The 26,902-nt window shown below is 45.4% G+C and overlaps 2 protein-coding genes across 3 annotated transcripts; one reads left to right on the top strand and one right to left on the bottom strand.

The window, feature by feature from the left end:
- Positions 1 to 414: 414 nt before the first annotated feature.
- Positions 415 to 11,882, bottom strand: LOC130379471 (SWI/SNF-related matrix-associated actin-dependent regulator of chromatin subfamily A member 5). 2 transcript variants are annotated; one of them, XM_056586319.1, is made up of 25 exons: positions 11,208 to 11,882; positions 10,488 to 10,607; positions 10,226 to 10,392; positions 9,941 to 9,964; positions 9,566 to 9,666; positions 9,360 to 9,460; positions 9,095 to 9,274; positions 8,688 to 8,843; positions 8,389 to 8,520; positions 8,196 to 8,264; positions 7,961 to 8,070; positions 7,625 to 7,851; positions 7,099 to 7,220; positions 6,278 to 6,430; positions 5,979 to 6,111; positions 3,926 to 4,074; positions 3,674 to 3,796; positions 3,211 to 3,318; positions 2,985 to 3,098; positions 2,739 to 2,861; positions 2,495 to 2,627; positions 2,253 to 2,371; positions 1,809 to 2,021; positions 1,400 to 1,510; positions 415 to 980 (listed from the first exon to the last, which is right to left on the bottom strand). In XM_056586319.1, exons 1-25 carry the CDS (start codon positions 11,283 to 11,285, stop codon positions 915 to 917), a joined length of 3,132 nt encoding a protein of 1,043 aa, XP_056442294.1. In that variant the 5' UTR covers positions 11,286 to 11,882; the 3' UTR covers positions 415 to 914. The 2 variants fall into 2 exon arrangements, with proteins under 2 accessions (XP_056442294.1, XP_056442295.1); XM_056586320.1 differs by lacking the exon at positions 9,941 to 9,964 and having other exon boundaries at positions 11,208 to 11,541.
- Positions 11,817 to 20,146, top strand: LOC130379469 (ubiquitin carboxyl-terminal hydrolase 38-like). The gene is given in 13 exon segments (XM_056586317.1): positions 11,817 to 12,004; positions 12,862 to 13,553; positions 14,391 to 14,526; positions 15,118 to 15,247; positions 15,455 to 15,556; positions 15,866 to 16,024; positions 16,780 to 16,973; positions 17,302 to 17,395; positions 17,489 to 17,595; positions 17,868 to 19,215; positions 19,217 to 19,276; positions 19,912 to 19,972; positions 19,975 to 20,146. Coding segments are annotated over 12 exon segments (3,174 nt in total). The 5' UTR covers positions 11,817 to 12,004; positions 12,862 to 12,871; the 3' UTR covers positions 20,076 to 20,146.
- Positions 20,147 to 26,902: the final 6,756 nt, after the last annotated feature.

The raw sequence follows: 26,902 nt of genomic DNA, 5'->3' as shown, positions 1-26,902 counted from the left end.
TTATAATAATTGACTGCTTCGTAAAGCCTCCCTTGCCCCTTTGGCCACTTACTACCGAGATGGTGCTAATCGAAAGGGGTTGGAATTTCCATTTATTTCTTTGAATGCAATCCTCCCCTTATTTTTCCACATTTGATTGGAAACCCACAAATGTTTAGATAGCAATACAGGAAGATGTTTGTGGTATTTTTACACTCTGGTCAACCTTGAAATTGATATATTTTTATGATGTCCTAAGAAAATAGTTTTGAAATAATAAAGTCAATCATCTTTTTTCCACCAAAATTTGTCCTTTCATAAATGGTTAACTTGTATTTTGTGATGATTCAAATGTGCATTTGGATGTATATCAATTGCCCAAAGCAAATGTACTTTTTACAACAAGAGATCTTGATTCTTTCAAAGAAAACATTTACACTTTCTTTAAATATAAAATGGGGAAGTTTATTAGTGACATTGAAAAAGACACCTTCTACTTCACATATACCAAAGTATGGGAACGAGTGATTCTTTTAGACATAAAGATACATAATCCTTGCAATCAATGGAATGTGGCATAACCAACAACATAAATACATTTATCTGAACAAACTCAAGTACTAGCAAAAATATCGTTGCAACCAGAACTATCCAGCTGCAATACTGAAGTCACCAAAAAGGCAGGCCTGAAAACTATTTTATAATAACCTTCTACAACCAAACCAACTCTAGTTGGGAAATCTTCAGTCCAATTGGAGGTTGTATACATTACAAAGGTCACACACCTGCAACGGATATGAACAGACTAAGGGAACTAGGACTACTATGGTGGAGCTAGTTGCTTTTATTCGTCACGATATACGTGCTGTACACTAAAAGGTTGTAGAGACCTGTACACCAACAGGGTCAAGGCCTGTACACCAACACGGTCAACTCTACAACTTCAATTTCTTCCTGCGACCGCGGCCGTCTGGGTTTCCATCCGACTTGCGTTTCTGGGCCTTTAGGGACAGAAGAAAATAGTTAATTTGTAGTTTTTGTAATCAAGGTTAAGGATTAAAGTCAATATGCTCATAATTTCAGCTAGATCATAGCCTAAAATAACCTGGACATACCTGTAGCCAATGCTGTTTGATTGTGATTCAAATAATGTTATCAATAAAATCCTCTTTGTTTACAAGAATCTTACATAAACACCCCTAAACCACTCCAACACATTCAAACCACGCAGCCCATCTGGTTCATATCAGAGTTGAACAGCCAGTTTACGTTTTCTCACCCTACTAACTAGAAGTGGCTAAACCTCAAACATTGATGAACTGTCATTTGTCAGATGGAATTCTACTCTGCATGACTTAATATTCTTCTCCATGGCCAGTTTCTTGCTGATGGTTGACAAGGAGCTCCCATAATAACTTACAGAGGCGGACTTCGGACCCCTCTTCTTCTTCTCAGCCTTCTCCCTCTCCTCCAGCTCCATGTTCTCTCGCTCTATCAGCGTGATCAACGTGTTGCATCTCCTCTGGAGTTCCTGTGGACAACCAAAGAGCCATCAGGACAGCAAGACAAAAACCTTCACCAAAGCCGAATCTGGAGTAGCTATAAGGGATCAAAATCGTGCTTTGGGGCAAAAAAAAACAAAAAAACACAGTATTTCCATCCGTTGTGAAAACAATCCAATTATAAAATGACATCATGGCAGAAAGATGTCTGCATCATCAGTAGTCTTGTTATAATAGCCGCTTACGAAAAACCACCCCACCCTACAGACATTGATGTCACAGACGTGTCCAGTCAGTGCTGAGCCATGATGGGTCAGAGCTCCCTACCATGGCAGTCCTGGACTTGAGGAACCAGTCGAAGCGGAACTGCGGGGAGTTGCGGATGCACTGGCGCAGCTCGTCGTACACGCTCTCCTTGTCGAAGCCCAGCTTGTGCAGCATGCAGATGAGGAAGCGGTCCTCCTCCTCCGTGTAGTTCTTGCCCTTGTTGGTGCCGTAGGAGATGCGCAGCTGGTGGAAGGGCGCCTTGTAGCGGCCGATCTGGACCAACGCATGAGGAGACGTGTTCAGCGGTTGTCAACGTGGAGCATTAAAAGACCCATGAGGATTAGAAGATTCCCTTTAGAGGCCATTATTGGTTACATTTGAAGGAAAATAAGGGGTTTCAATATTTCAATAATGCCAGTAGTTTTTTTTTATCATTCTCAATGAAGGTTATTCAAGACAGGAAACGCTGAGCAGGAAATGGCCCCAACAGCCCCAGGCGGCTACCTTGGAGTCCAAAGCCTTCTTGATGCTGATCCTCCTCTGGATCCTGGCCTCTCCTCTCTCGATCTGGGCCATGATCTTCTCAATGTCCTGCAGCTCGTTGCAGCGCTCCCAGAACACCGCTGGAACCGAGACACAAGCCAACGTCAAGACAATCCTCAAACACCACTTCAATTATTAAGACTATTCCTATGACGTTAAATATACAGGATTTTCCCCACAACAAATCGAAGCTGGTCAATTACCAGAATACTCCATCACTTCTTCTGGCGTCTTGCCCTCCACTTCTCGGGCGATGTTCTCAATGTCGTCCCGCCCCCACTTCTCGTTGGCCTTGATGAACTGGTTGAAGTCCCGCTTGTTCCAAATGGTGAAACCCTGCAAAGCAAGCAAGCGTTAACAAAGAGTTTAAGACAATTCCACCATACTTTAATCATGTTGATGGTCAATCAGTATATCGCCTGTGACCAGCGTGGCCGAGAGGCGTACCTGGGAGAGGAGGTTCTCCTTCTCCTCCAGCTCCTCCTCTGTGAGGGCCTCAGCCTCGTCGATCTTGGCCTGCTCCTCCTTCTGGTGCTGGGCTGAGTTGGGAACCTCTGGGTTCCGGGGCACCTTGAGAGGGGAACCAGGGCGACACGCATGCAAGCATAAGGTAGCGTCCAACGTTGACCACCGATGTTAACAGTGTAGAGCTCAACACATTCCCTTTAACAACAAGATGAATTTGGCTGCTACCTTATAGCCAATGGTCTTCCTGTAGAACAGGATCTCCTTCTCCAGGAGCTCAAACAGACGAGGGGGGAAGAACTGGAAGTCCTGCACGTTGGGTTGCTTTGGCGGACGAGGAGCCTACACAGCAAAACATAAAGGGGATGGTAAATATATGTAGATTACGATGCGGCTTGGGTCGGGTCTTCTTGTGGCCTGTACCGTGGCCTGTGTCGAGCAATGGGGGGGCTACCTTGGGGGCTTTGGGCTCACTGACGCGCAGGGCTTCCCTGAAGTAGGCGTCCACTGCGTAGTTGGCCTTGCGCTCTCTCTTGGGAGGCTCGATCCAGTTGGTGATCACCTTAACAGAGAACCCAGAGAATGATGTACAAATACAATTTCATCATAATAATAATAATAAAAAAAAGAGATTTGTAGTGGAAGATGGTGGAAGATTTGATGATCTGATTTCTCTGAGGCAGCAAACACAATCCAATTACTCCTTAATTAAACAGCGGCGTTCTGGACCATTTGAAGCTTCCTACAATTCCTTGTGGGAATTGTAGGAAGCTTCCGTGCTCAATTTTGAAGATCAGGTGCTTTCAGGAATCCGAGATCTTATATTCTACATATTGTCAGTGGATGCTTTGGGGGCTCATAGCCATTGCTTTAAAAGTTTTCAGAAGGATTAAAAGTAATTCTCTGGCGCCCTTTACCTTCTTCTTCTCCCTGTAATCCTCTCCCTCAAATGTGTACACGCTGCTGTTCTCCGTGTCCATAGTGAAGTTTTTCAGGGAGCTCTCGCCCATGGTGGCCATCTTCTCCTTCATCTCCATCGTCTACGAGACATCAATAAAGTCAGCAAAACACAAGACTTACTCTTCTAGCTGGGAACAGGGGTTACTAGGGGGTTAAGAACAAAGATGGCCAATAGGTGAAAAAGGCCCATGGCTAAAAGCTGATCCCACCTTCCTCTCGCCCTTCTCCAGCAGAGCGTCGATGTCGTCGTCGGTGATCTCGCTCTCCCTGGAGGCGAACACGTGGGTGGCCCCGTGGCGGATGATGGACAGCATCTCATCCTTGCCCAGTTTGCTGGCATTTGGGTCAACCAGGCGACCTGAAATGGGAAGAACCAAGGGCATCTTATGTCAATGAAAATAGTAGGCTTCCCGCGTTGAGGAACGCGCAAATAATGTTAAAACAACAAAAACAACACTGTTGCCTCCAATTTGAGATTTCGAAAAAGAGAATTCCCAAAAAGGAACGATCACATAAGCAAATCCATATTGAATATCCAAGCATTTCTCCCATGCATCAGGCATGAAAACGGGTCAGGGGTGAAAAAGGTGAGAAGGATATTATCCCTCTAGGGGGGTCCGGGGTATCCATGCAACTAACGATTATTTTAATAATCGATTAATCGATGAATCGGATAGAAAAAAAAAAAAAAAAAATTGGAATTGCCGCATCTTTATTCAAAAACTGAATTATTACTTCAAATTCACAGTGCAGACTGAAATGTAAAAACACCAGGTTATTGCTCCAACGTCCCGGAACTATTAAAAGTAATATTAAATAATAAAAAGATTAAGAAAACATAACTGGGATAACACAAAAAAGAAACATACAATGTATGATATACTTTTATATGTATATAAGGGATGTCCATGGTTAACCGGTCAAACCTATTGATACCATTTTCGAGACTCCTTGAAATAGAACTTGTAATATTGCTTTAATTGCTGATAAGATGATGATAGTTCAAGATAGGACATTAAGCAGGTCATAATTAATTCTATCTTTACTATCTATTTTATATTACTGGGAAAACAAGTCTTCACCAAAATCTCATTTTTTTTTTTTTCTGCTGCATTTGAACGCATCAATCGTATTTCTGAGCCGACCTGAACACATCACATTTGACACTGTTTGTGACCATTGGTTAGTTGTTTTTTATAAGCTAACTATCTCTATATCCTGCTGATTTTAACATGGATTTAAAAACTGCATTACTATTTTTAACTGACGGGACTTTCTACACCGTCCGGTTGTGTGATTACTACCGCTGCTTTGAATGACTGTTGATGCACGCGGTGCCGACTCCGAGCCCGTCTGCACAACGTCTGCAGCAGCAGCAGCTGACAGAATTTTCGGTTGGACCACTAGACGGATACTGAGTTGAAGGAGTTTTTTTTAACCTAAAGACAGTGAAGGTACAACACTTTTATGTAGGCCTACAGTCCAGTTTTAAGATATGACGAATACAAGCTGTGGTCGCTCACACTGAAGCTCGCTGTGGGCGTGCATGAACCGTGAACCAACCTTGCGGCGGCGGCTGGCTGTAAACAGTGCTGCGCCTATGAGTAACTTATTAATCGCGCGACACAACGACATTTAGTAATCGATTTTTTTCGATTTTATCGATTCGTTGTTGCAGCCCTAGTTAAAATGGTAATTTCAATCACTCGTATTACTGCAATACCTTACTGCGTCCGTATCTCTGCCTATGTACACAAATGTATTGTATTCGTGTGCAGCACTTTGGTCAACTACTGTTGTTTTAAATGTGCTATATAAATTAACTTGACTATGGCCTATAGCCTACTTATTTTGGAGCGCCTGGTCCTCTGCCAATGCTACCGCGACAACAGCTTTCCGGGTCCATGTTTTCCTCCAACGACCGAGCGAAATAATAAAACGCTTGAAGTGTGGGCGTGGCGTCAGATCCGAGATCCGAGTCGGTTCGCAGAGAATACTCGAACGCAGCATAAGTACAGCACTTTACGGAGGACTATAAACTGGCCGGCCTCTGAACCTACCCCCCCCCCCCCCCCATAAATATTTTTTCATCGAATCTACACGATTCACGGAGGTCACCTATTTTGGTTTCAAAACGGCGAATTTCGCCGAAAGGTGAGTAATTTTCATGCCTGATGCATACATCTAATTCATTTACATGGCAACCATGTTAAGACAAGAAAGCGTCCACCTCCAGACGGACGGAGCAGGAGGAGGGGCTACCTTGCTGGATGACGATGGAGTCTAGCCGTAGTTTCATCTCGGCCCTCTCCACGATCCTCTCCTCCACCGTGTTCTCCGTGATGAAGCGGAACACACGCACCTGCTTCTGCTGGCCAATCCTGTGGGCTCGGTCCTGGGGGGGGTGGCGGGGTTTAAGCAAACAAACAAGACGTGAGAACCCCTGTGGCAGGAATTTTTCGTTGGAGACACTAGAACGAGACTCTTTGTAACCTTCATAGAATTAACAAAAAACAAGGGGAGGAATGAGTTCCAGTCGTCACGGTGATGCGGCTACTGACCATGGCCTGCAGGTCCACCTGGGGGTTCCAGTCCGAGTCGTAGAGGATGACCACGTCGGCCGTGGCCAGGTTGATGCCCAGGCCTCCGGCCCTTGTGGACAGCATGAAGATGAACTTGCTGCTGTTGGGCTCGTTGTACGCGTTGATGGAGATCTGGAAACCGACAGGGATTCAGTCAAAGCAAAGGGAATCGCCAGTTAGTGTTGGTGAATTTTAGGACGGGTGGCTTTGATGAGCAGGTAGGGGTTAAGCATCTTGCCCAAGGAGGCTTACAAGTAGACTAGTCACTAGAGGGTACGAACAGAGTCAAACACCCTAACCCAATGGTATAATCCCAGTCCAGTAGTGTTGTCGGCCCCCCACTGCATATGAGAGTCTAGTGGCGCATTTCCACCGGCGGGTGCGGGTCGGTGGGCAAAAGTGCGGCACGGATCGCGTTTTCACCGTCAAAAGTGGGCGTGACCTGGACTGAGCCGTACTCATCGCGCTTTGTTTATTGAAGAAAATGTGGCGCAAAAGTTTGCCGTCCTTCTAAAACAACCCACATTGTTGCGCATTCTTCTTTCACCTTGGATTTGTTAGCAGGCTACACTGTTTCGGGCTGCTATGAGGTCCCGATGCCTACGTAGCTGCCACGGCTACCTCCGAACGACTTAAACCCCGCCCTACCATAAGGGTACTGTCGGCGGTGGAAACGCGAGCCGTAACCGAGCTGGGCTACACCGGACCCTCACTACTCCACCATGCCGCAGCGAACCGACCCGTTCCCGCCGATGGAAGGGCGCCATAGGCGTTGCGGAGCCTGGGTGCAGGTGTCTTACCTGTCTGTCCTCATGAGGAGTCTGACCGTCCAGGCGGCAGTAGTTATAGTTCCTCCACATGCAGTAGTCCTCCAAGATGTCCAGCATCCTGGTCATCTGGCTGAAGATTAGGATACGGGAACCTGGAAGACCAACCGGAAGAGAGCGGTTAAACAGCCAGTAGTTTACGGAGAGCAACGTACAGTACATTGTGTACAAAACATGTCATATAGTCATTTAGCAGACGCTTCTATCCCAAAAATGACAGGCAGTGAATTTAAACCTTTCTTAAGGTTCCCTAAAGGCAGATGTTTTCTACCCACCCTGTTCCATCATCTAGTCACGTTCTACCCACCCTGTTCCTTCATCTGATCACGTTCTACCCACCCTGTTCCTTCATCCAGTCACGTTCTACCCACCCTGTTCCTTCATCTAGTCACGTTCTACCCACCCTGTTCCTTCATCTGGTCACGTTCTACCCACCCTGTTCCTTCATCTGAAGGTGTTCTACCCTCCCTGTTCCTTCATCTGGTCACGTTCTACCCACCTTGTTCCTTCATCTTGGGCAGCAGCTTGTCCAGCACCATCATCTTGCCACTGTTGACCGCCAGGTGGAGGTCTGTGGTGTAGGGCGGGCCTGGCTCGGCCCCGTCGAACAGGTAGGGGTGGTTGCAGCACTTCCTCAGCTGCATCAGCACGTTCAGCAGGCGCATCTTGTCCATCTTTCCGGCAGAGTTCAGGATGTCGATGTCCTTCATGAGGATCTTGGTGTACCTGCGAGGGTCACGGTGTGTGTGTGGTTAACTTCTAGTCATATGGCTCTTCGAACAGCTCGTCAGCTAAAGCCAGGGCAGCGATGGACTGAAAGGGTGCGGACACTTACCACTCTCTCTGCATCTTGCTCAGGCCGACGTACATCTTGATCTCCTTCTTGGGAAGCAGAGACTTCTCCACGTCGGCTTTGATACGCCGCAGTAAGAAGGGCCGGAGCACCTGCAGTGCGAAGACAAGCACAGTGTGAGCTGGAGGTTCCCCTGAGGACCCCCTGTCAGAGATCGCACTAGGAAGCACGGGGATTTGCATTTAGAATTGTGTAATGGGGGAACATCATTACTTACAGTGTGAAGACGTTCAACCAACTTCGTATCACCCAGGCAGTTGTTGGTGTCGAACCAGGAGTCAAAGTCCTAAAGCAACAAAACAACCAGTTACAAAGATGTTAACACGGCAAAGATACCACAGTGAAATTATTTTTCCCCGATGGGGATTGGTCATATATACACAAACAAGAGGTCATGTGTAGCATGTTACCTCTGAGGAGTTGAAGACGTCGGGGAGCAGGAAGTTGAGCAGAGCCCACAGCTCGTGGAGGTTGTTCTGCAGGGGTGTTCCAGTCAGCAGGAGGCGGTTGGTGGTCTTAAACTCACGCACAATCTCTGAAAGCTGTTGAAACATACAGAAATTAACAGAGTGCCCTTGCTTTGGAAGCACATCAGATGGCTGGTGCCGTTCTGACTTCTCGAGCACACTTTGTGGATAGCTTTTTTCGGGTATCAAGGAGGCTTTGCTCATTTGTAGAAGGTTTGAATGCTTGAAGGGTTTTTCCTGACCTTGGACTTCTCGTTCTTGATCCTGTGGGCCTCGTCAATGACCAGGTACCGCCAGTTGAACTTCTTGAAGACCGCCTTCTCGATGATGAGCATCTCATAGGAAGTGACGCACACGTCCCACTCCCCTGGCAGAAGGACATCTCTGATCAGGGCATTCTGAGATGGAAAATATTGAACATTAGTCTTCATGGTACCCCTAGGCATTCAGTTGAAGACATGAGAAACATGGAATAGTTGTGCACATGACAAACAACATCAATTGACAGTTTAAATAATTACAAAGCAGAAGCAGAAAGAGAGGTTATCATGTTGAATGAATTAGATCCATTATACGAGACTGTTTGACAATGAAGACTCATCGAACAGTCAACCGAACTAGAGACCAGCCGGCTTTAGGGAAAGCTTACCCTCTGTTCCCGGTCTCCGATGAGGCAGACGGCACGGAGCGATGGGACCCAGCGCTTGAACTCGTTCATCCAATTGTACAGCGTGGACTTGGGCACCAGCACCATGTGGGGGCCGGGGATGCTTCTGTAGTGCTTCATGTAGCCAAGCAGGGAGATGGTCTGCAGAGTCTTCCCTAATCCCTGTGGACAGAGGTACACGGTAAACTTCTAACACCCAACGTCGGCGAGATGCGTTTGGACAGCGATGTGGGGGTGCAGTGGGTACCATCTCATCAGCAAGGATGCCGTTGATTCCGTTTTCGTACAGAGAGATGAGCCAGTTCAGACCGCGGACCTGGTAATCTCTCATTTTACCCCCCTTTACATCTGAACGAGGACGAGAGAGAGAACCCATCGAACGTCAGATCATTACTCTTCTATGCAGACTGTCTGCAAGGGCTCAATGGTTCTATGGTCAGGGTTTGTGCTTACAGGAGGGAGAGTCGTCGAAGCGAGTGCACACGGTGGTGGTCTTGTTGCTCTCACTCAGAAGCTCCTCGTCCTCCTCCTGTTCGGTGCGACGATGCCGGTTGCTGTTCAGAATAAGAAATTAAATTCAGTTAAGAATTGAGCGAGGAAAGTCTGGGGGAAAATAAATAAATGTGAAAAGATGTGTTTGACTATAATTATACTAGACTATAACTACAAAAGTCATGTAGTCACACATTTTAAGTTATCTTTACATTTTATTTTATCATTGTGTGGTATGTGTAACATCGTGTCATGTTGTGGTGCCAGCACAGACAGACAGATTATTTTTTTCCATGTAGAAGAAAGAAAGGTTGCGTATCTCTTAAGTTTCATCACCTGTTGTCTATTTCGCCTCTCTGTCTGGTCATGAAATTGTTTTGAAGAGAAAAGCGAGAGAATTAATGGTGTACGGAAACAATCGGGTTGCAAGTCGATGCAATGCCTGCCAATGTGTCAGTGATTGCAGCCATGCGGCTTTGCGCCCCAATCAGTATTGCCGTAAACTGATCCTGAAGATAGTGCAGGGTATCCGAACCTGGACTCACGTGCATATTGGTTAGTAAAAAAAACGGAAAAGTCAGATTAAACATAAGTGTAAATGACTTTCTATGGTCAACTTACTCTCCTACAGATAGGAGGTTTTGTTTCTCATCTTTCTTGACGCGGGGGCGCCCAGGCTTCATCTTCAGTGGAGAGGTCGGAGTCTTTTGCGCTGCTGGTTGAATGAAGTGAGCAAACACCTCTGTTTGCTTCAGCAGGTATTCAAATCTGTTGGTTCGATCTGTTAGCTATAAATGAATGACAAATTATTAATTTGTTTAGAATGGACTCAAGTCAGATTTTCGAACCAATCATTAAAAAGGGAGAGTTGAGAATATATTACCACTTTCTCTTCATAGGCAGGTAGCCCTTCCGTCGGTTGTGATGATGAGGCATCTTGAGCATCCTGCCCAGCCTCTGATGACGACGACTCTTTACCTGCATCTGGAGAGTCGGACTTTGCCTATACAGGAAAATAGTTAGGGTAAAGTCGTGTTTTCCAGTGACCAACGGCCCCTCTTTGTTTCCCAATTTACGTGAAGTTACGTCCGTAAAAGTTCATTAGCAACAGTGGGCTGTCAAATTTCGGAACATAAAGTGCGTGCAGCGGATGAATACATGACAGCGGCAAGTTGACTTGAGCTTTTCTTTCCGAACTCCCGGTGCTCAGCTAAAGTGAACGCTTGAAAACAAAAGGCATGGTTGCTTAGGGCTGCTTCATAGGTGAAACAGCGAAGACAATCTTATCACTCAGCCATTCAATGTAAAAGACGACTTGGGAAGAACAGAGGCATTTAACATGGCACGATGACTAAAGAGCAATCTGATCGCAAGTTAAACAAGTTCACGGCAGTATTGTTGGTCCGAACAATCCCGTGTGGTTAGCTGCGGAAGAGTGTATGCTAGCTGTAGCTAACCATCTTGGCCGCTGTATCTGGCCAAACCGAAGATTTTAAACGAACATTATGCTATTTGGTGTGGTTGAATCGAGATTATACAACCACTACTATTTCAGTTCATGCTTGATATACATTACCAATAACATATTTCAAAATGATCTTACCTCGGCTGGTGCGGGTTCTTCAAGTTTCAGTTCAGTCGGTTCTTCCCGCTGTTCCACGCCGCTTGGACTCTCCGACATTGTTCTTGAATTACCACCGCGAATCGGTGATTTAACGCGTTTATAGAATTAGGATGTGGTTCTTGTAATGTCGCAATGTGACTCTCCCAACCTCGTGTGATTTGATGGGAAATATCCAATTGTTGATAATGAAAGACAACAATCACCAGCAGCACATTGGCGCGGTTGCTAGACCTTTCTTCAACACCCGCGTTCACTACGTAACGCTACCCTATCGCGAGAGTTGTTCGTAGCGAGATTGGAAGAAGGCCGAAATGTTTAACGTATGCATTCATACTACATATATAATATATTGAATATGAAATAATATCTACTATGATGCTAAATATTATATCATAAATTACATATTAATTTTCTGGTGAGATGCATACCAGGTATATTAATGTACACAATATCGAGTAAACGATGCGTGTATAAATATATTATTACAGTGTTGACATTGAAATATTAGGTAAACATTCAAATGCCATTGATAGGTATTGTATATTGCGATTACAGTAAAAAAAAATAAAGAGGAAAAAGAAGAGGCAGCAAAACCGGATAGCGCCGAGGGGTCCTAGTGGGACGCCTGCCATTGAGAGTGACGTCAGAACACCGCTCATCAGCTGATTGAATCAAAGCAGCGTTCATAACGTTTGATTATAGCTGTCAGAGGACCAAGCACCACTCCTGGCAATTCGGGATATTCAGATCGTATATAATTGTCATGAGTCAGTTGGGTATGTACACTATGTGTTGGATCTTTATCGTGTTGAAGCTCAGCAGCGTTTATGCTAAGTCAGAGGCACTTGGTATTTGGTTGGGCCCGTTCTGCTGCTTTGTTCACATTAGCCAACAACAATACACACTCTCGTAGAAGCAACCGGTCAATTTGTTATTAAAAGGAGAAGTGTGACAATTGTGTCATTCGATGATTGTTAACTTTATACTGACAACTCTATATCATATTATGTTGCCAAGTAACCTGTAGCTAGCCCTAAACCTGCTAGCTCCTCGTCACCCAGCTAAGCGTTAGCATAGCGAGTTGTTTTCATGGAGAGGAATGAGAGGCGGGTGGTGTTGTTTACATCAACAATGTGTCATATCGTGGTTTTTGTGTTTTTATGCTTATTTCTGGCCCATATCTTAGCTCTACAAGCTAGTATATTGTAACATATCTTCTAGCATGTTAGCCAAAAGCGACCAAGACAATTTTCACATTACTGTGACCTCTTAGTCGCAATTCCCTCCACGAAGAGCCCTATACCTGAAAATATAACTCTTATCTGCTTTTATTTAATGGTGATAAACTCAACAATGTTGCAACTCTACGGAGAGCTTGGGTCGTCCTCTTTCTTTATATCTGCATTCTGCACGCCTTTGGTTTCCCAAAACATCGACGTTTGTCGTGTATGATAAACTTTCTCTCAAGAAGTTTGTGACTTGTTCATTCACTTCCAAACACTGTCATTTTTTACATTTGTGTTCGTCTGTTGTAGCCAAAAAACAATATCGATAGTCATGAAAAGGAATCTGCTTATGTCCTATTGTTCGTCTCTGATTATACTTAATTTACTTATTTAACTCTACATTACAGATTTGTCAGCATGGATAAGATTTTGGAGGCCCTCGTCTGCTCCAACCACACTGTCCCAGTAAAGAAGGCCATCGTGAAGAAGGTAGTAGAGGCAGCAGAAAAGGAGGTCACGTCGGAGCAATGCAAAGCCCTTTTTACCCTCACAGCCCGCCTCATCCTTCTGGGAGAGGATGCCTTCCAGAAACAGGTGGGCTTCCAGGTGATGGAGGCTTACGCCCGTTATCACCGCACAGAGTTCCAGCTCTTCTTCACTAAAGACTATGTCCTGGGCCTGCTGCAGCAGGGCTATGACCGACTGGAGTGTAAAGATCCAGCCATCATCGATTACATCCACTGCTGCCTGAGGCTGCTCATCAGCTGTCCCTCCGTGCTGGAGATCTTCGCTGTCCTCCAAGTGGAGCTCTTGAGGATGGTGTGTGAGCGACCCAAGCCCGCCCTGTGTGCCCGCATCAGCACGTTGCTCTCAGATTTTGTCCAGTGCATCCCAAGGGAGAAGTCTGCTGTGTTGTTCTGCCAGCAGCTGGTCAGGACCATCAGCTATTTCCACTGCCCGGCAAGTCAGGAGCGGGAGCTTAGGGAGTATGTGGGTCAGGTGACCAAGGTTAGCACACTGCTGCAGAACATCTGGAAAGCAGAGCCGGCTACGCTGCTACCCTCGCTACAGGAGGTGTTCGCCATCATATCATCCACCGGTAAATAGCATTCATTCATGCATATATTTTGAAAGGGGGAACATTTCAGATTTTGGTCTTTAGGGCTTAGTTGTTGAAATGTTGAAAATGTGTTATTAGGAATATTTGTAGTTATTGTGTAATGCTCTGATTATTATAAAAATGCTCTGTGTAACCCTTGAACGAGATAGCCTATTATTTGAACTGAATATGACATTTTAAGAAGAATATGTAAGGGATAATGAATAGAACGCCGGTCATTGCTGGGAAGATAAGACCCAACAGGGATAACCGGACACCGACGCGAAGCGGAGGTGTCTTGCTTCGCCATGAAGGGGCTTATTTTCGATAATGACCTGCAAGGTTCTATACATTATCCAGCTTATTACACGGCTACTTGCCGAAACAAAAAAAGAACTTCACACGGTGTGTCTTTTTACAATTTATTTGTTACCAGCATTCGTAGTGTTGATCAGCAAAGAAATAGTCTGCAAAAGACGTTGACGTCGGTTAGCAACTAAGTACGCCCGGGTTGATAAGTCACCAGACTACTTGTGGAGTGATACGAAAGGCGGCAAAAAATGTCCTTGACAGCGATCAATTGAACTAGGCAACGGTGAATTATCAAATATAATTCACAGCCGGAAGTTGTGAAGGGCCCGTGAACGGAGCGTTCCACGGCATTGAGAAGAGCCACGTAATGATTCTTAATAACATGCACAGAAAGACATAATTCCGTTATTGTTTGTATTACATGTCAATATTCAATCCTTTTTATCCCTTGAAATTCAAAAAAAAATTGTTCAAGATTCAATGATGGGAAACTATATTCACGGCTTGTTTCTGCATTGCTTCCAGATCCCTCCTTTGACCCGGCGATTTCCCTGGCCAGTCTTGTGCAGCATATCCCCCTGCAGATGATCACTGTGCTCATCAAGAGCCTCACCACTGACCAGAATGTCAAGGATGCAAGCATGACCAAGGCCCTCTGCAGGTTGGTAGGATACGTGCTACAATGACAGCAGGATCTGGTTGTGGTGGGGGGGAATTTTGCATCGTGTCAATTGTTTGTCTTAACTGTTCAAGGCTGAAGAGTCATCCGAACGTGTAACAATTAGGCTAATTTAATTGAGTTATTAACATACAACAAACATACAACAACTTACGACAAATATACAATAATTTGAGGTCTCAGATGGGAGTTGGCCCTGCGTCTCTCTTAGATCTCCACAAGGAGAAGTCCAATGCATTGGCAAAAGCATGGACTTCTTATACAGTGGCAGTCACGTCTCAGGAATGCTGAGAACAGCTCTACTCCCCACATGATGACGTATCATCGTCATCAGCTAAGCCCTGTTTCCCACTCCTTGTGCGGTCCAGCCACCCTACCTGTTCCTAGAGTTATGTAACGTCTATATCCACCAATGTAGATTGTGTGTCAACAATCTATTTATTAGTAGACTGATATAATGGTTAGATGGTTGATGCTGGGTATTTTCTTTCAATGTATGATGGGTAATTCAATTCCCGTTCCCTTATGTTGTAAATTTCAAATACTCTCTCCTGTCAATTTTGTGTGTTCCAGAATGATAGACTGGCTCTCGTGGCCCCTGGCTCAACACATTGACACCTGGGTGATTGCTCTGCTCAAAGGACTGGCTGCAGTACAGAAGTTCACCATCCTCATAGACGTCACCCTGCTGAAGATCGAGCTGGTGTGTATCTATTTTCAGGCATATATTTATAGATTCATTTATGCGTCTTTTACTATAGCAAAGTTGACGACACAGATCCTTAGGATTAATGATATATATTATTAAACCAACCAAGAAATGTTGTTTGGTGATATCAACACAAAAAACACCTAAATAAGTTGTTATTTTCAACTAAACATCGTGTATTCCCCCTCATGCTACCCGCAGGTGTTGAACCGGCTGTGGTATCCCATCGTACGGCAAGGGGCCTTGGTGGTTCTCTCCCACATGCTGCTCAGCTTCCAGCACTCTCCTGAAGCCTTCCATCTGGTGAGGGGGCCTGCTGCTCTCCTTCACGTTGTTAATGCTGGGTAGCATCAACAGTATTATTCTCGCTTTAACATAATTAACTCTGATCTGTTAAGTTATTCAAGCCAGTTGAAGGGACTGGCAAAATATGATATTGATGCACCAATTTGGAAAATAAAGACACATATTTATTTATTTATTTTTTTTCTTTAACTCGTCTCCCTAAATGTTGAGTTTAGTGTTTAGTGGTACTAAATGCATAACTAGTACCAAACAGTGAATTCATGGTCCACTTCCAGCCAACATGTTCTTTCCTCTGTCTGGTCCCAGGTGGTTCCCCACGTGGTAAACCTGGTACAGACCATACGTGCCGATGGTCTGTCCACCAGCAAGGCCTTCCTGCTGCAGCTCACCGAGCTCATCCACTGCATGATGTACCAGTACTCTGGCTTCCCTGATCTCTATGACAACATACTGGAGGCCATCAAGGTAAACCACAACACAACTGAACAAACAATATAAATACTTACAATAGTCACTGTTACAATTATTAGCAGATGCTTTTAAACAAATCGACCTAGCGGGAGTTGGTGCTAGATGTTGTAGCGTAAAGGCATCTTGGTCAAGGCTTACTTTCGGTCAAACACCCTAACCACTTCCTGATTATCATGCCTAAAAAAACAAGGATGTTGGCCTTATTGGCAAGATAATACAGGCGTAAACACTTTGACATTGTTAAGTCCATTAGTGATGTACAGCACCCCACATGTCCTAGCTTACCCAGTGTCTAGAAATGCACTTTGCTGGGGCTAAACTTGAATTCTGTTTAATTGATCAGGCAAAGACATTGTGAGCTGCAATTGGGTTGAATAGGAGAGTTTATTTTTAAAACGCTGTAGAATTATCCATGAGTATCAAATATTAAACTTGACCTTAATCACGGCATATTCATTCTTCACAATGTTCCTATGGTGTGAAATCAGTCATTTCTCAAGAGAGTGCACACATCTTTTCTAGTAGGCCAGCAGCCTACTAAATCAAGATTGCGCTTCTTCTAAGTTCACTTGGAGAGTTTCCATGCTCCTCGTACATCCAAGATTTGGCTGATGCATATAGTGGTCTTGACATCCCCTCGGGCAGTGAATCATTGGATATCTATTTTCATGAACCGTGTATACTTGACTTTCAACTTTTCTCACAGATCAAGCACTCTTGGTTTTTTATTATTTTTATTATCGTGTTAGGATCTACCAAAGCCTGCAGAGGACAAGATTAAGGTGGTCCTAAATCAAAGTGCCTGGTCATCCCAGTCCAACTCCTTTGCTTCTGGTGTCCTGAGGCAGGCTGGGAAGTCTGAGACCGGGAAGACCGGTCTGATCAACTTGGGGAACACCTGCTACATGAACAGCATCATCCAGACCCTCTTCATGGCCACTGAGTGAGCCCTGCGTTTCTCCCGCCCTCTGTCTATATACGCTGAGAAGTTCTAGTTATGTTTTTCCTTGTCAAGTTGCAATACTTATTTTGTAAGCCTTTGTTAAATCCCAAATCTTTGTGGCCCTGTGTTTATCCCATAACCGGTTCCTAATACAACAACAATTTCTTAGCTGAAAAACAAAACTCTGTTGCTAGCGCTTTATTATCAGAACAATAAAAAACAGTTTAGATGAAAATAAATAAAATACAAGTCATACAATGCAGACACTGTTCCACACACTCTAAGCTTGAATTGTGAAAGGCGTTAACAGCCATCCTCTGTGTCTCAGCTTCAGGAGACACGTCCTGTCTCTCCATCTCAGCGGTACCAACATGCTGATGAAGAAGCTGCAGCTGCTCTTCGCCTTCCTCTCCCACACACAGGTTGGTTCTCCACGGACCACTCGATTCCTATGAGCGTTGACATGAAGGCGGAGCGACGCGGTACCATGTGATGTGTGTGTGTGCTCCCTCCAGAGGGCAGCGTACCCGCCCAGGAACTTCTTCGAGGCTTCCCGCCCCCCGTGGTTCAACGCAGGCTCCCAGCAGGACTGCTCCGAATATCTACGCTTTCTCCTGGACAGGTAGCCCCACCAACACCACCACCACACAGTGGTCTGTTATCGGAGCTGGTCATTATGTTAATTGGACAAGATTATTGTCTCAGAAGTAGCCTTATTAATGAAAGGAGGAGAGTTCTGAAATGCTTACGTTTTTTTTTAATATGGCGGTAGCCTATTTACGCTTTTGAATCTAAAACTCTTAACAGCTGTTCTCATTTAATGATGTAGGATTGTAGGTCATTAATATGAATGTGCTGTATTAATATTTAATATGGTTGTTTGGTGGCTTCAAGGTTACACGAAGAGGAGAAGACGCTTCAGATCCTGCAGTCGGCAAAGCCAATGAACGGCCTTCTGGGCCTGGCTCCTTCAGAGGACGCCAAGGAGTCCCGTTTCCCTGCGGAGGACGCCCGACCTCCGGAGGACAGCAGCACTCTGATCGAGAGGATGTTCGGCGGCCGGCTGAGCACGGGCGTTCGCTGCACGCAGTGCAACAGCATCTCCCAGAAGGAGGAGCCCTTCACCGACCTCTCCCTGGCCTTCTGCCCGTCCTCCGCCACCACCACCACCCCTTCCCAGAAGACCCCCTCCGAGGAGCCCAAGGGCCTGGGCCAGGGGTCGGTCAACGGCGGCAGCGAGGCGCCGGAGCACCAAGGTCCGGCCAAGTCCTCGGTGACCGTGTCGGGCCAAGAGTCGGCCCCGGGCACCCACGAGCCGCCGCTCTCGGTGCCCGACCTGGTGAACTACTTCCTGGCGCCGGAGATCCTGGACGAGGAGAACGCCTACTTCTGTGACACGTGCGGCTCGCTGCAGCGGGCCGAGAGGACGATGGAGGTGGTGGCGGCGCCCGAGTACCTGATCCTCACGCTGCTGCGCTTCTCCTACGACGCCAAGTGCCACGTGCGCCGCAAGATCCTGGACAACGTCACCATGCCGCCGCTGATGACGCTGCCCTTGCACTCCCCTCCCCCGTCGCCCTCGCCGCACAGACCCGCCGCCGCCGCCGGGGCCTCCTCGTCCCCCCTGTGCGCCATCGCTCCGCCGTCGCCCACTGCGCTCCAAGTGGACTCCCCGGAGAGCAGCGAGAACCTGGCCAAAAAACTGAAACCCTCCCACAAAGAGGAGGAGGAGGAGGAGGAGCAGCAGGAGGAGGAGGTGGAGGTGGTGGAGGGGGAGGAGGAGGAGGAGGGGGAGCAGGAGGTGACCGGGGGGACGGACTGCGCGGAGCAGATGGAGGGGTACGGGAGGAGGGTCAGCCTGGTGCCCTACGTGCTGAGCTCCGTGGTCATGCACTCGGGGACGTCCTCGGAGAGCGGCCACTACTACTCGTACGGCCGCAGCCTCGGCGGGAAGCAGCGTCCGGAGGCGGGGCCGGAGGCGGGGCCTGGGAGCGCCGCCGCCGCCTTGACGAGGCCGCAGTCCACGCAGTCGGAGGCGTGGCCGGGCGGCGCCGGGGTGCCGAGGGACTGGATGCTGTTCAACGACAGCCGGGTGTCCTTCACCTCCTTCCAGTCGGTGCAGAACGTGACGGATCGCTTCCCCAAGGACACGGCGTACGTGCTCGTCTACAGGAAGCAGGAGGCCAGCGCGCCGGGCGCCGCCAGGGGAGGGATGCCCAACGGGATGAGCCTGAGCGCCGAGCCCCCCCCTGCAGAAGGAGCTGCTGGACGCCATCACGAAAGACAACAAGCTGTACTTACAGGTGAGGCCCGCCAAGGCACTGGAATGCACACAGGAATTGGCCTCATTCACAGGAATAAGCCGGCATTATGAGTATCACACGTGTGACTACTTTTTCGGAGTCCGAAATCTGAGATTAAGATGTTGTGCTGTGGTGGTCTGCCTGTCGAACTGACTGTTTTACAGCAGTGCTTCATTATAAATGTTCAATGGGAAGCGGCTGATGTCTGATGGCTGAATACACACGTGCATAATTACATTATTTTAAAAGAAATACTTGCTATTACTTTACTACACTGGGATCACAAACAGTAACCTTTTTGTTTTTCTTAGAAGCATGTAATCCTTATCAAAGGAACTATTGGTCAGTGAGCCCACGTGAAGTTGACTTGAAATAAACCACCGCTAGAGGTCGCTGTTTAACGCACTACACGTTATTGGTCGCATGCGATCTAATTTTGCGCTAAATTCCAGGGTTGGATTAGATAATATTGTGAACGGGCCCCCACTATTAAATCCAGCCTATGAAGAGAATAATAATTCAGAACGAAGAGCAAGATTTATACAATGTCTTAACACCATCCATTTGTGAAACGTATCTTTCTCTCTCTCTCTCTCTCTCTCTCTCTTTCCCTCTCCATCCTGTGACTTCATCAGGAACAGGAGCTGAACGCCCGAGCCCAGGCACTCCCGGCTTCCTCGGCCTCCGGCTCCTTCAGGCACACGGCTCGACGCCAACGACCCCCCGGGGAAGCTGCGGACCCTCGGGTGGAGGGGGAGGTGGAGGGGGCTTCAACACCGTCAGCAGACTGGTCTTCTGAACACTGAGGAAGCGGTCCGAAAGAGAGAGAGAGAGAGAGAGAGAGTGGCTTGTGTAGTAGAAGAACTGCCACCGCTGACTTACAAAACTAATGGAGAACGCTAATGGGTCCGAGGCCTACTGGGGTTTCCCTCTTGTATCATAAAGTGTGTATTAAGGACTAATGTTTAACCTGGAATCACGTGGGTGGCTGGCGCATAAGTGTTATTATCAAAATCTGAGGAACTTTATTGACAATGTTTTTTTTGGACGAATTAAGAATATCTGCTTACACTGGCGTGCGTGTGCGTGTGTGAGTGCGATGGTGCGTGCGTGGTTGTGTGGAGTTGGAGTGGGGGGAATGGGGCAGGGATGGGTTGGAAAGATAATGAATATGCTTTCTGATCCGCTTTTTGAAAAAAACAAAAATAAGATCTTTAACCAAAATGAATTTGAGTTATGGAAAAAATACAATTACATTTGTCTATTAAATACATTTGTCCTTTACATTTTGTTTGACTTTAATGCCAAAGTATATAAGTCAAGTCAGCTGATTTTTCTTATCCAGTAAGGATCTCAATACATCATCCAGTGTGACTGTTGTATTCTTTGTCACAATGCTAAAATGAGCACTCAAGCAAACTCCCACACTCTTGCGTTTCAGAAAACCGCTGAATATGGACAATGTCCTTGCTCTTAGATTGTGATTGCTCTGTATCCATAGTTCTACGATCTTTTTCTTAAGGTGAACTTTTATTAACTATGCTAATACGCATGTTTTATACTTTATGCAATAATTGTATTCATAATTTTGAATAATATTCTAAGTTATAACGGGAAGTTCTCTGTGGATATTATTGTGGTACACTGCGCATTTACGGACACATGTCATGTTTCAATACAAAATCGCAACAACAAAAAAGCTTTTTAAAACCATATTTGGTTGATGGAGTGTATAGAAAGTAAAATGCATGTCGATTATTTGAGATTAAAATCTTACTGCTGTTCAACTTTAATTATTCACCTTAATTTTATTTTACAGTTCAAAGTGCATGCTGTTCAGAATTGAACAAGAATTCAGGAACAAAACGTACAATGCTATACAATCTATGCTGTTCTAACAATATGATAATTATTTAGAATTGTCCTACGAAAAGATGTGCAACATTAGCAATGCCCATTAAAAAATGTTATTCCGATAAATTGGAATGCCTTGCAGGCCGACCATAACATAAGTAGAACATGTTGAATTCCTATATTTGGCTTTTCACCGCGGCAACATTATGCACACTAAATGTCCATGCATATATCTAGCAGGCAATAACCTACATCATTCTAGCGAAAATTACCAAAAATGACTAGGAGGCACCAGCCTCCGAGGCAATTACCATCCCAATAACATTCCAAAGGGATTCCTCGGATTCCTCTTACACGCCATAAGGAAGGCATGTTATCTGGCATGTTCTTTTCTGTCGTTTGAAAATAAATAAATCAGGGATACATTTTAGATTTACATTTTTGTCTTCTAGTTGGGCCAATGCAAAAACAACCGATACAACTGTTTAAGTATGGGATGTCCAGCCAGAGTAATTGGAAAATAATAGGTTGCGCACCTGTTCGGGTCACTGAAAGTGCAGATGAGGAATTCGCATGGCGGGACTTTCATTTTTGCTTTTATAATAAGATGCCCAGTATGATAGTCCATTTCATGTGATCACAACAACCAGTTTTTATTTTCACTAGGCCTTTTCTCTTCTATTGTTCGGGACAAACCGGGAGCAATGGGGAACTACATGTCCCATGGTTACTACTATCTGCACTATTCCTCAACGCCACCACCTCTCCCCCCGTGTTCGGTAACCTACTATTTAGCGTTACTGGCGAGAGAGGGTGGGACTCTGGTAACATGGGTTTAACGGCGAGGGGGCGAGAGGGTCTTTCGAGGAAGGGATATCCGGTTTCGTTACATGTTTCCGATATTGCTTTACCAAATTATTAGTTAAACTCCATATTTATGCTAATTTTCGTTTACGTTGTGGTTGTTATTGTTATGCTTGTCATGATCTTAATAGTCTCTTCCCGGGGACTCTTAACCGGCGTACACAGCTCTTATAAAGTAAGAGACCGGAAATTGCACCACAGTAGACCGGGATAACGGTACAAATCTGGATCCTTTCTAAGGCTATGTGTTCCGAAGGAGGGCGAGTCTAGGGAAAGACGGAGGCACAATGTCAATCAAAATTAAGGAACCGTAAAAGTAGATCGGTGGGAAGATCGGCGGCTCAACTGTTTCCTTTGTACCGAAAGTGTTTTGCGGAATATAATATGCATCGGGACAATGAGGAATACAAAGATCCGACCCCCCCCAACAGCGTATCGCTTCACTTTTACAGGAATTGCACAAAGCGTCTCATAGAATCATAAACTTGGAGTTTCACTTGTCCGCGCTTGTTTTGCCACAGCGTTTCGGTCTGGGAAAGAAAGATACTAAAGATTGTTACTCGGGAGGGGAAAAAATGTGCCGCCCCGACGTGCATTCGTATACATCGTAAAGGATTGGGATATTGATTTTAATTCGCGAAAATCTGGTGTTTTCATTTCTCTGGATAACATTGGTGGTGACTCGCCATTTCGGGGAAGGAGGTATGTATTGCACCAACACACAAAATCATGACATGAACTTGGTTCTTCTCCGTTTAAATGGCTCAATCCATGTTTTTCAGGTCTCGCCTCCCGATTACAAACTTCTTTCACTGTTTACGGAAAGGAAGAAGGAGACCAACATGAGCGGGGGAGATGTGGTGTGCTCCGGCTGGTTAAGAAAGTCACCTCCCGAAAAAAAGTTGAGACGTTACGTAAGTGCAGTTGTATTTATTTTAAAAAAGATAGTGAAGCGTGTCACAAAGATTCACACACTCAGCGGGCGATATGGATGAGTGAGTCGCACGAGTGCAGCGACGTGCGATCAGCGGGCTTCGTCGTTACTGACAGAACACACGTTTAATTTCTCACTAAAAATGAGATTGTATGAGTTGGACATGGTCCTCTCATTTCCTATCTTTCCGTCTTTTTAGAACGCTGGAGTAACAAATTATTAAAATATGTGGATTGGAAAAGGTATAGGCCTATCTAAAATTGGTATTATTTTTTATACAACAACAACAAAACCGATATAACAACATAGTGTAAATACTGTCCACAGCCTATTCGTCACATAAACAATGTATTTTTAAATGGACCTCATAACAAGAATGGGCCACATAATGATTTCCCTAATATAACTAAGTTGTTAGTATCAGCATGACGGTTATCTTTCTGTTTCTATAACCGAGAGTTAGTAGGCCTACTACAGGCTATTGCTCAAGCAACAAGCCTCAGTGTACATCTTTTTTTTTTTTTTTGGGTTAACATTGTCGCAGTGATGGTTGGCATTTTATTATATATTATATTGTCTGCAAGATGTACAAATTGGATGAGTTAGTCATGTAAAATATCAGAAATTGTGATTTGCCAGTTGGATGGCAATATGAGACCACAATGATGTCGCAATACTTTCAGAGAAAGCTGTGGGCACCTATCTTCTATCACAGTTACAGTTCATCCTATAAAACACTGATAAGATCTCTCACGGTTGTTCCACACCTATTCCCACACCGACCCTGCTCTTTGACGTACGATAATGAGTTCCCAGCCAGTATAGATCAAAGGGGAGCTCCTCACGTTGGCCATGTATGGGACATAGATCCACAAATGCTAAGGCTTAATGCAAGTGTGGAAAACATTGGTCCATCTTAAGTTACAACACTCTCATGAGGACCAGTAAAAGGGTGGAATAGATGAGATATGAACGATATAGTTGCCATTGTTGGTTTTTTAAGGTCTGGTCTGCTCACTGGCTAAAAGGGCTTGTCTTGAGAAACCAAATAGAGCTGGATATGTTCTATTGATTATCATGGTAGATGCTTCCTGCTAAAAAATACCGTGCTTGAAATGTTTCAGAGGAAAATTTAACTGGTAAATGACGACTGAATTAAGCTGTTGGGTAAATTACAAGCTTCTTTGTAATAGGTTGCAATAACGGTTTCTTTGACCTGATTCAATGAACTTTGATGTTCCCCAATATTGGCTAATTTGACAGACATTTGCCGTTGGTTCATGATTTGAAGGGTTTGGATGTCTTACCGGTAGGGTACATTCATACTGGTGCATCAATTAAAACAGAATAGTTATCTTTCGACTGAATCTATTGATCCTCATTGAGTGATTGTCCCACCCCTAATTGATACATACCGTGATGCACCTGTGTGTTTGCGTCGGATGAAAGCCTCCGATATAGGGCTAGTTAAATAGGTCATGCAACCATATGTTAATAGTGTCAACTGCCGTGTGATGTTTTACAAAATAACAATTATGGCGTGTCATTCTACACTGGCCCACACTATAATTATGCATGTCACTGTTTCCATCTCAGGTTTTCCTTTTTGGAAGTGGATGTAAGTGAAGTTTTTAGTTTGTGAACAGATGCATAACCATGACAAGCTTGCAGGTTTAACCTTTGGTAGCCGACCGTTGCAACATGTATGTCGTCCGCTTGCATGGACCCCCTGTCCACGATAACCTATAGTTGTCACAAGGCGTATTAGCATAGTTTTGTATTGTTGTACAACTTGCCTACAACACTTGCATGGAAGTGTTTAGAGGAGTAGGCAGAATGCACAGGGTGTACTGTAAATAATTTGCATATGTTGAGTTATTTGCAAATAATTTTTGTTGAAACATTTCTGATGAGGCTGGCTCTTTCTTGCCAATTCGTAATGTGACCCAAACCGTTCTGCTTGATATCAAACACAATGGTTTCTGAAGGAGATGAATCATACTTTCAAATCCATGTTCATATCTGGGAAATTGAACAAGGAAAGCTGGTTGTCTTATTTGGCACATAAGTGGTTTCACCAGCTATCGGTCGCTCCCTGGTGATGCTCTCACGGGATATTAGAAGTGAATGAGTGCATATATTTGGACCTGGTTACTCACAAAAACACTACCAGACTCTTCTCCTTCTGCTGGCAGACCCCAGTTTTTTGAAGCCCCTGCCCTGCTCCTCTTTGGCAGCTTATACTATCTGTCTATCTGCTGGTCTGTCAGAATTTTATCCCTTCCCGTCTTGGGTGGGTTCTTTCATCATAAGATTTTGGTCTTCTAAATTCAGCACATGATCTGGGGCTGATGTTGGGTGGGCTCGGTACTGGGCCAGGGCAAGCGTGGCCTCCCGTGCACGACGTAATGACGACCTGTCTTGGGATGTTTGCCGTTTGAGGGAGGCTGGTGTCTGCGGCATTGGGGACACAAAGTATGTCAAGCCAGGTCTGATTTGGTCGGATGGATGGAAGATATGGTGACTGTGCTCGCAGTGGATGAGCCGGTGGAACCATTTGGGAGCCATCCGCAGAACTTTTGACACGGTAGCACTATGTCTTTTTTTCTAGTACCGGTTGCCACAAAAGCCATCGTCACTAGGACTAGGCCTGTCCGTGCCGCACTGTATTACCCAGACGATTCGTTCCACTACAAAAGATGATTCATGCATTTCCCTCTCTCGCTCAGAGCCATCACTCCATTTTAAATTTTCGTTTATTCCATGCTGCTTTTTAACGCAGCTCATGGCGCGCGATGAGAGTTAGGACGTCCTTCTTGTACTGTGGATTCAATAGGTCACCAGTGTACATAATTTTAAGTAGTGCTACATGATGACAATCTCGTTATCGATCGAGAGGTGGAAGTGACATGGGAGCAACGTATATTGCCCGTATATTATTTTTAACATGAATGGGGGCGGGGGGGGGGGAGTAAATGGGAAAAAAATATTATTGACCGGATCATGGTTGCATCATAACGGGCATACTTTCATTTTTTGCCATGTTTTTAGTTCGCTACGATGTCTTACGGTTATACATACAAGGGTCCATGGTGTTGGTCCATGAGGGGTCAGCTGTTTTAAAGGGGGGCCCGGTCCAGTGTTCCCGGACATCCTGTCTAAAGCTCAAGCCAAACCATCACCCCCTCCCTTCTAATGTCCGCGCCATCTCTACATTGGCTCTCATCTCAGACAGTATCAGCCACCACACTCACCCGAGACTACTCCGCTCTGGGTTAACATCAGGGTACACTAGGACCCGAGGCTGAGTACTGATTGTGGGGAGCTCAAAGGGTACTCCTGTTGAAGTGGCTCCCCCCAACCGCACCCAACCAGGGCTGTGCAAAAATGCAAACTATGGGTTTTCTATTCATGGAATGCGTCGTCTCTCTCTTCAAATCCATATGACGTTAAAAACAGGGCCTAACTAAACAATGGTTAGAGTAGGACTGTTAACTCGGCTATCTTGTATGCGGGCAGGGATTAAATACACACTTTTTTGTTTGTGTTTCTCTTTATTTTCTGTTGTGTCAACTGGATCTATGTTGTATTTTGAAAGAAGTGGGAAGCGTCCCGTTCTGTCTATAATAAGCAAAACATTGTCAACCTGTTGCACAATATAATGGGGGCTTTTTTCTGTCATATAACCACATTTGCCTCGTCTGGGTTTCTCAGGGAGTGTTTTCAACATCTGCTGGTTTCTATTTCATTGATATTGCATTTTTCATGAAGTTCCCCTCTTCCTCATTCAGCTCTCCTGCATGTTTTGTCTTTTGGGGGGGGGGGAAGTGCACTTGTTACAGCACCCTCCTAAGGAATTTCAAGGAGGTTTTCTAAGTCTTTGACTTTGGCTAAGCATTAACGCTAATTATAGGCGGCCAAGTACATAATAATAAATTGGCACATGATATGATGCCAGGATTTTGTTTTGGAGC

The sequence above is a fragment of the Gadus chalcogrammus genome, chromosome 3 (genome assembly GCF_026213295.1).
Source record: "Gadus chalcogrammus isolate NIFS_2021 chromosome 3, NIFS_Gcha_1.0, whole genome shotgun sequence".
In the NCBI taxonomy this organism is placed as follows: domain Eukaryota; kingdom Metazoa; phylum Chordata; class Actinopteri; order Gadiformes; family Gadidae; genus Gadus; species Gadus chalcogrammus.
This window is presented reverse-complemented; position numbering and strand designations above follow the sequence as displayed.

Bases quoted from the DNA above. Each gene is read 5' to 3' on its own strand.
- LOC130379471 (XM_056586319.1), bottom strand. From the start codon at position 11,285: ATGTCGGAGAGTCCAAGCGGCGTGGAACAGCGGGAAGAACCGACTGAA. The intron at 10,393-10,487 runs GTAATATATTCT...ATTCATTTATAG, and splicing joins CTGCCTATGAAGAGAAAGTG to CTAACAGATCGAACCAACAG. The intron at 9,965-10,225 runs GTAAGTTGACCA...TTTCATGACCAG, and splicing joins AACCTCCTATCTGTAGGAGA to ACAGAGAGGCGAAATAGACA.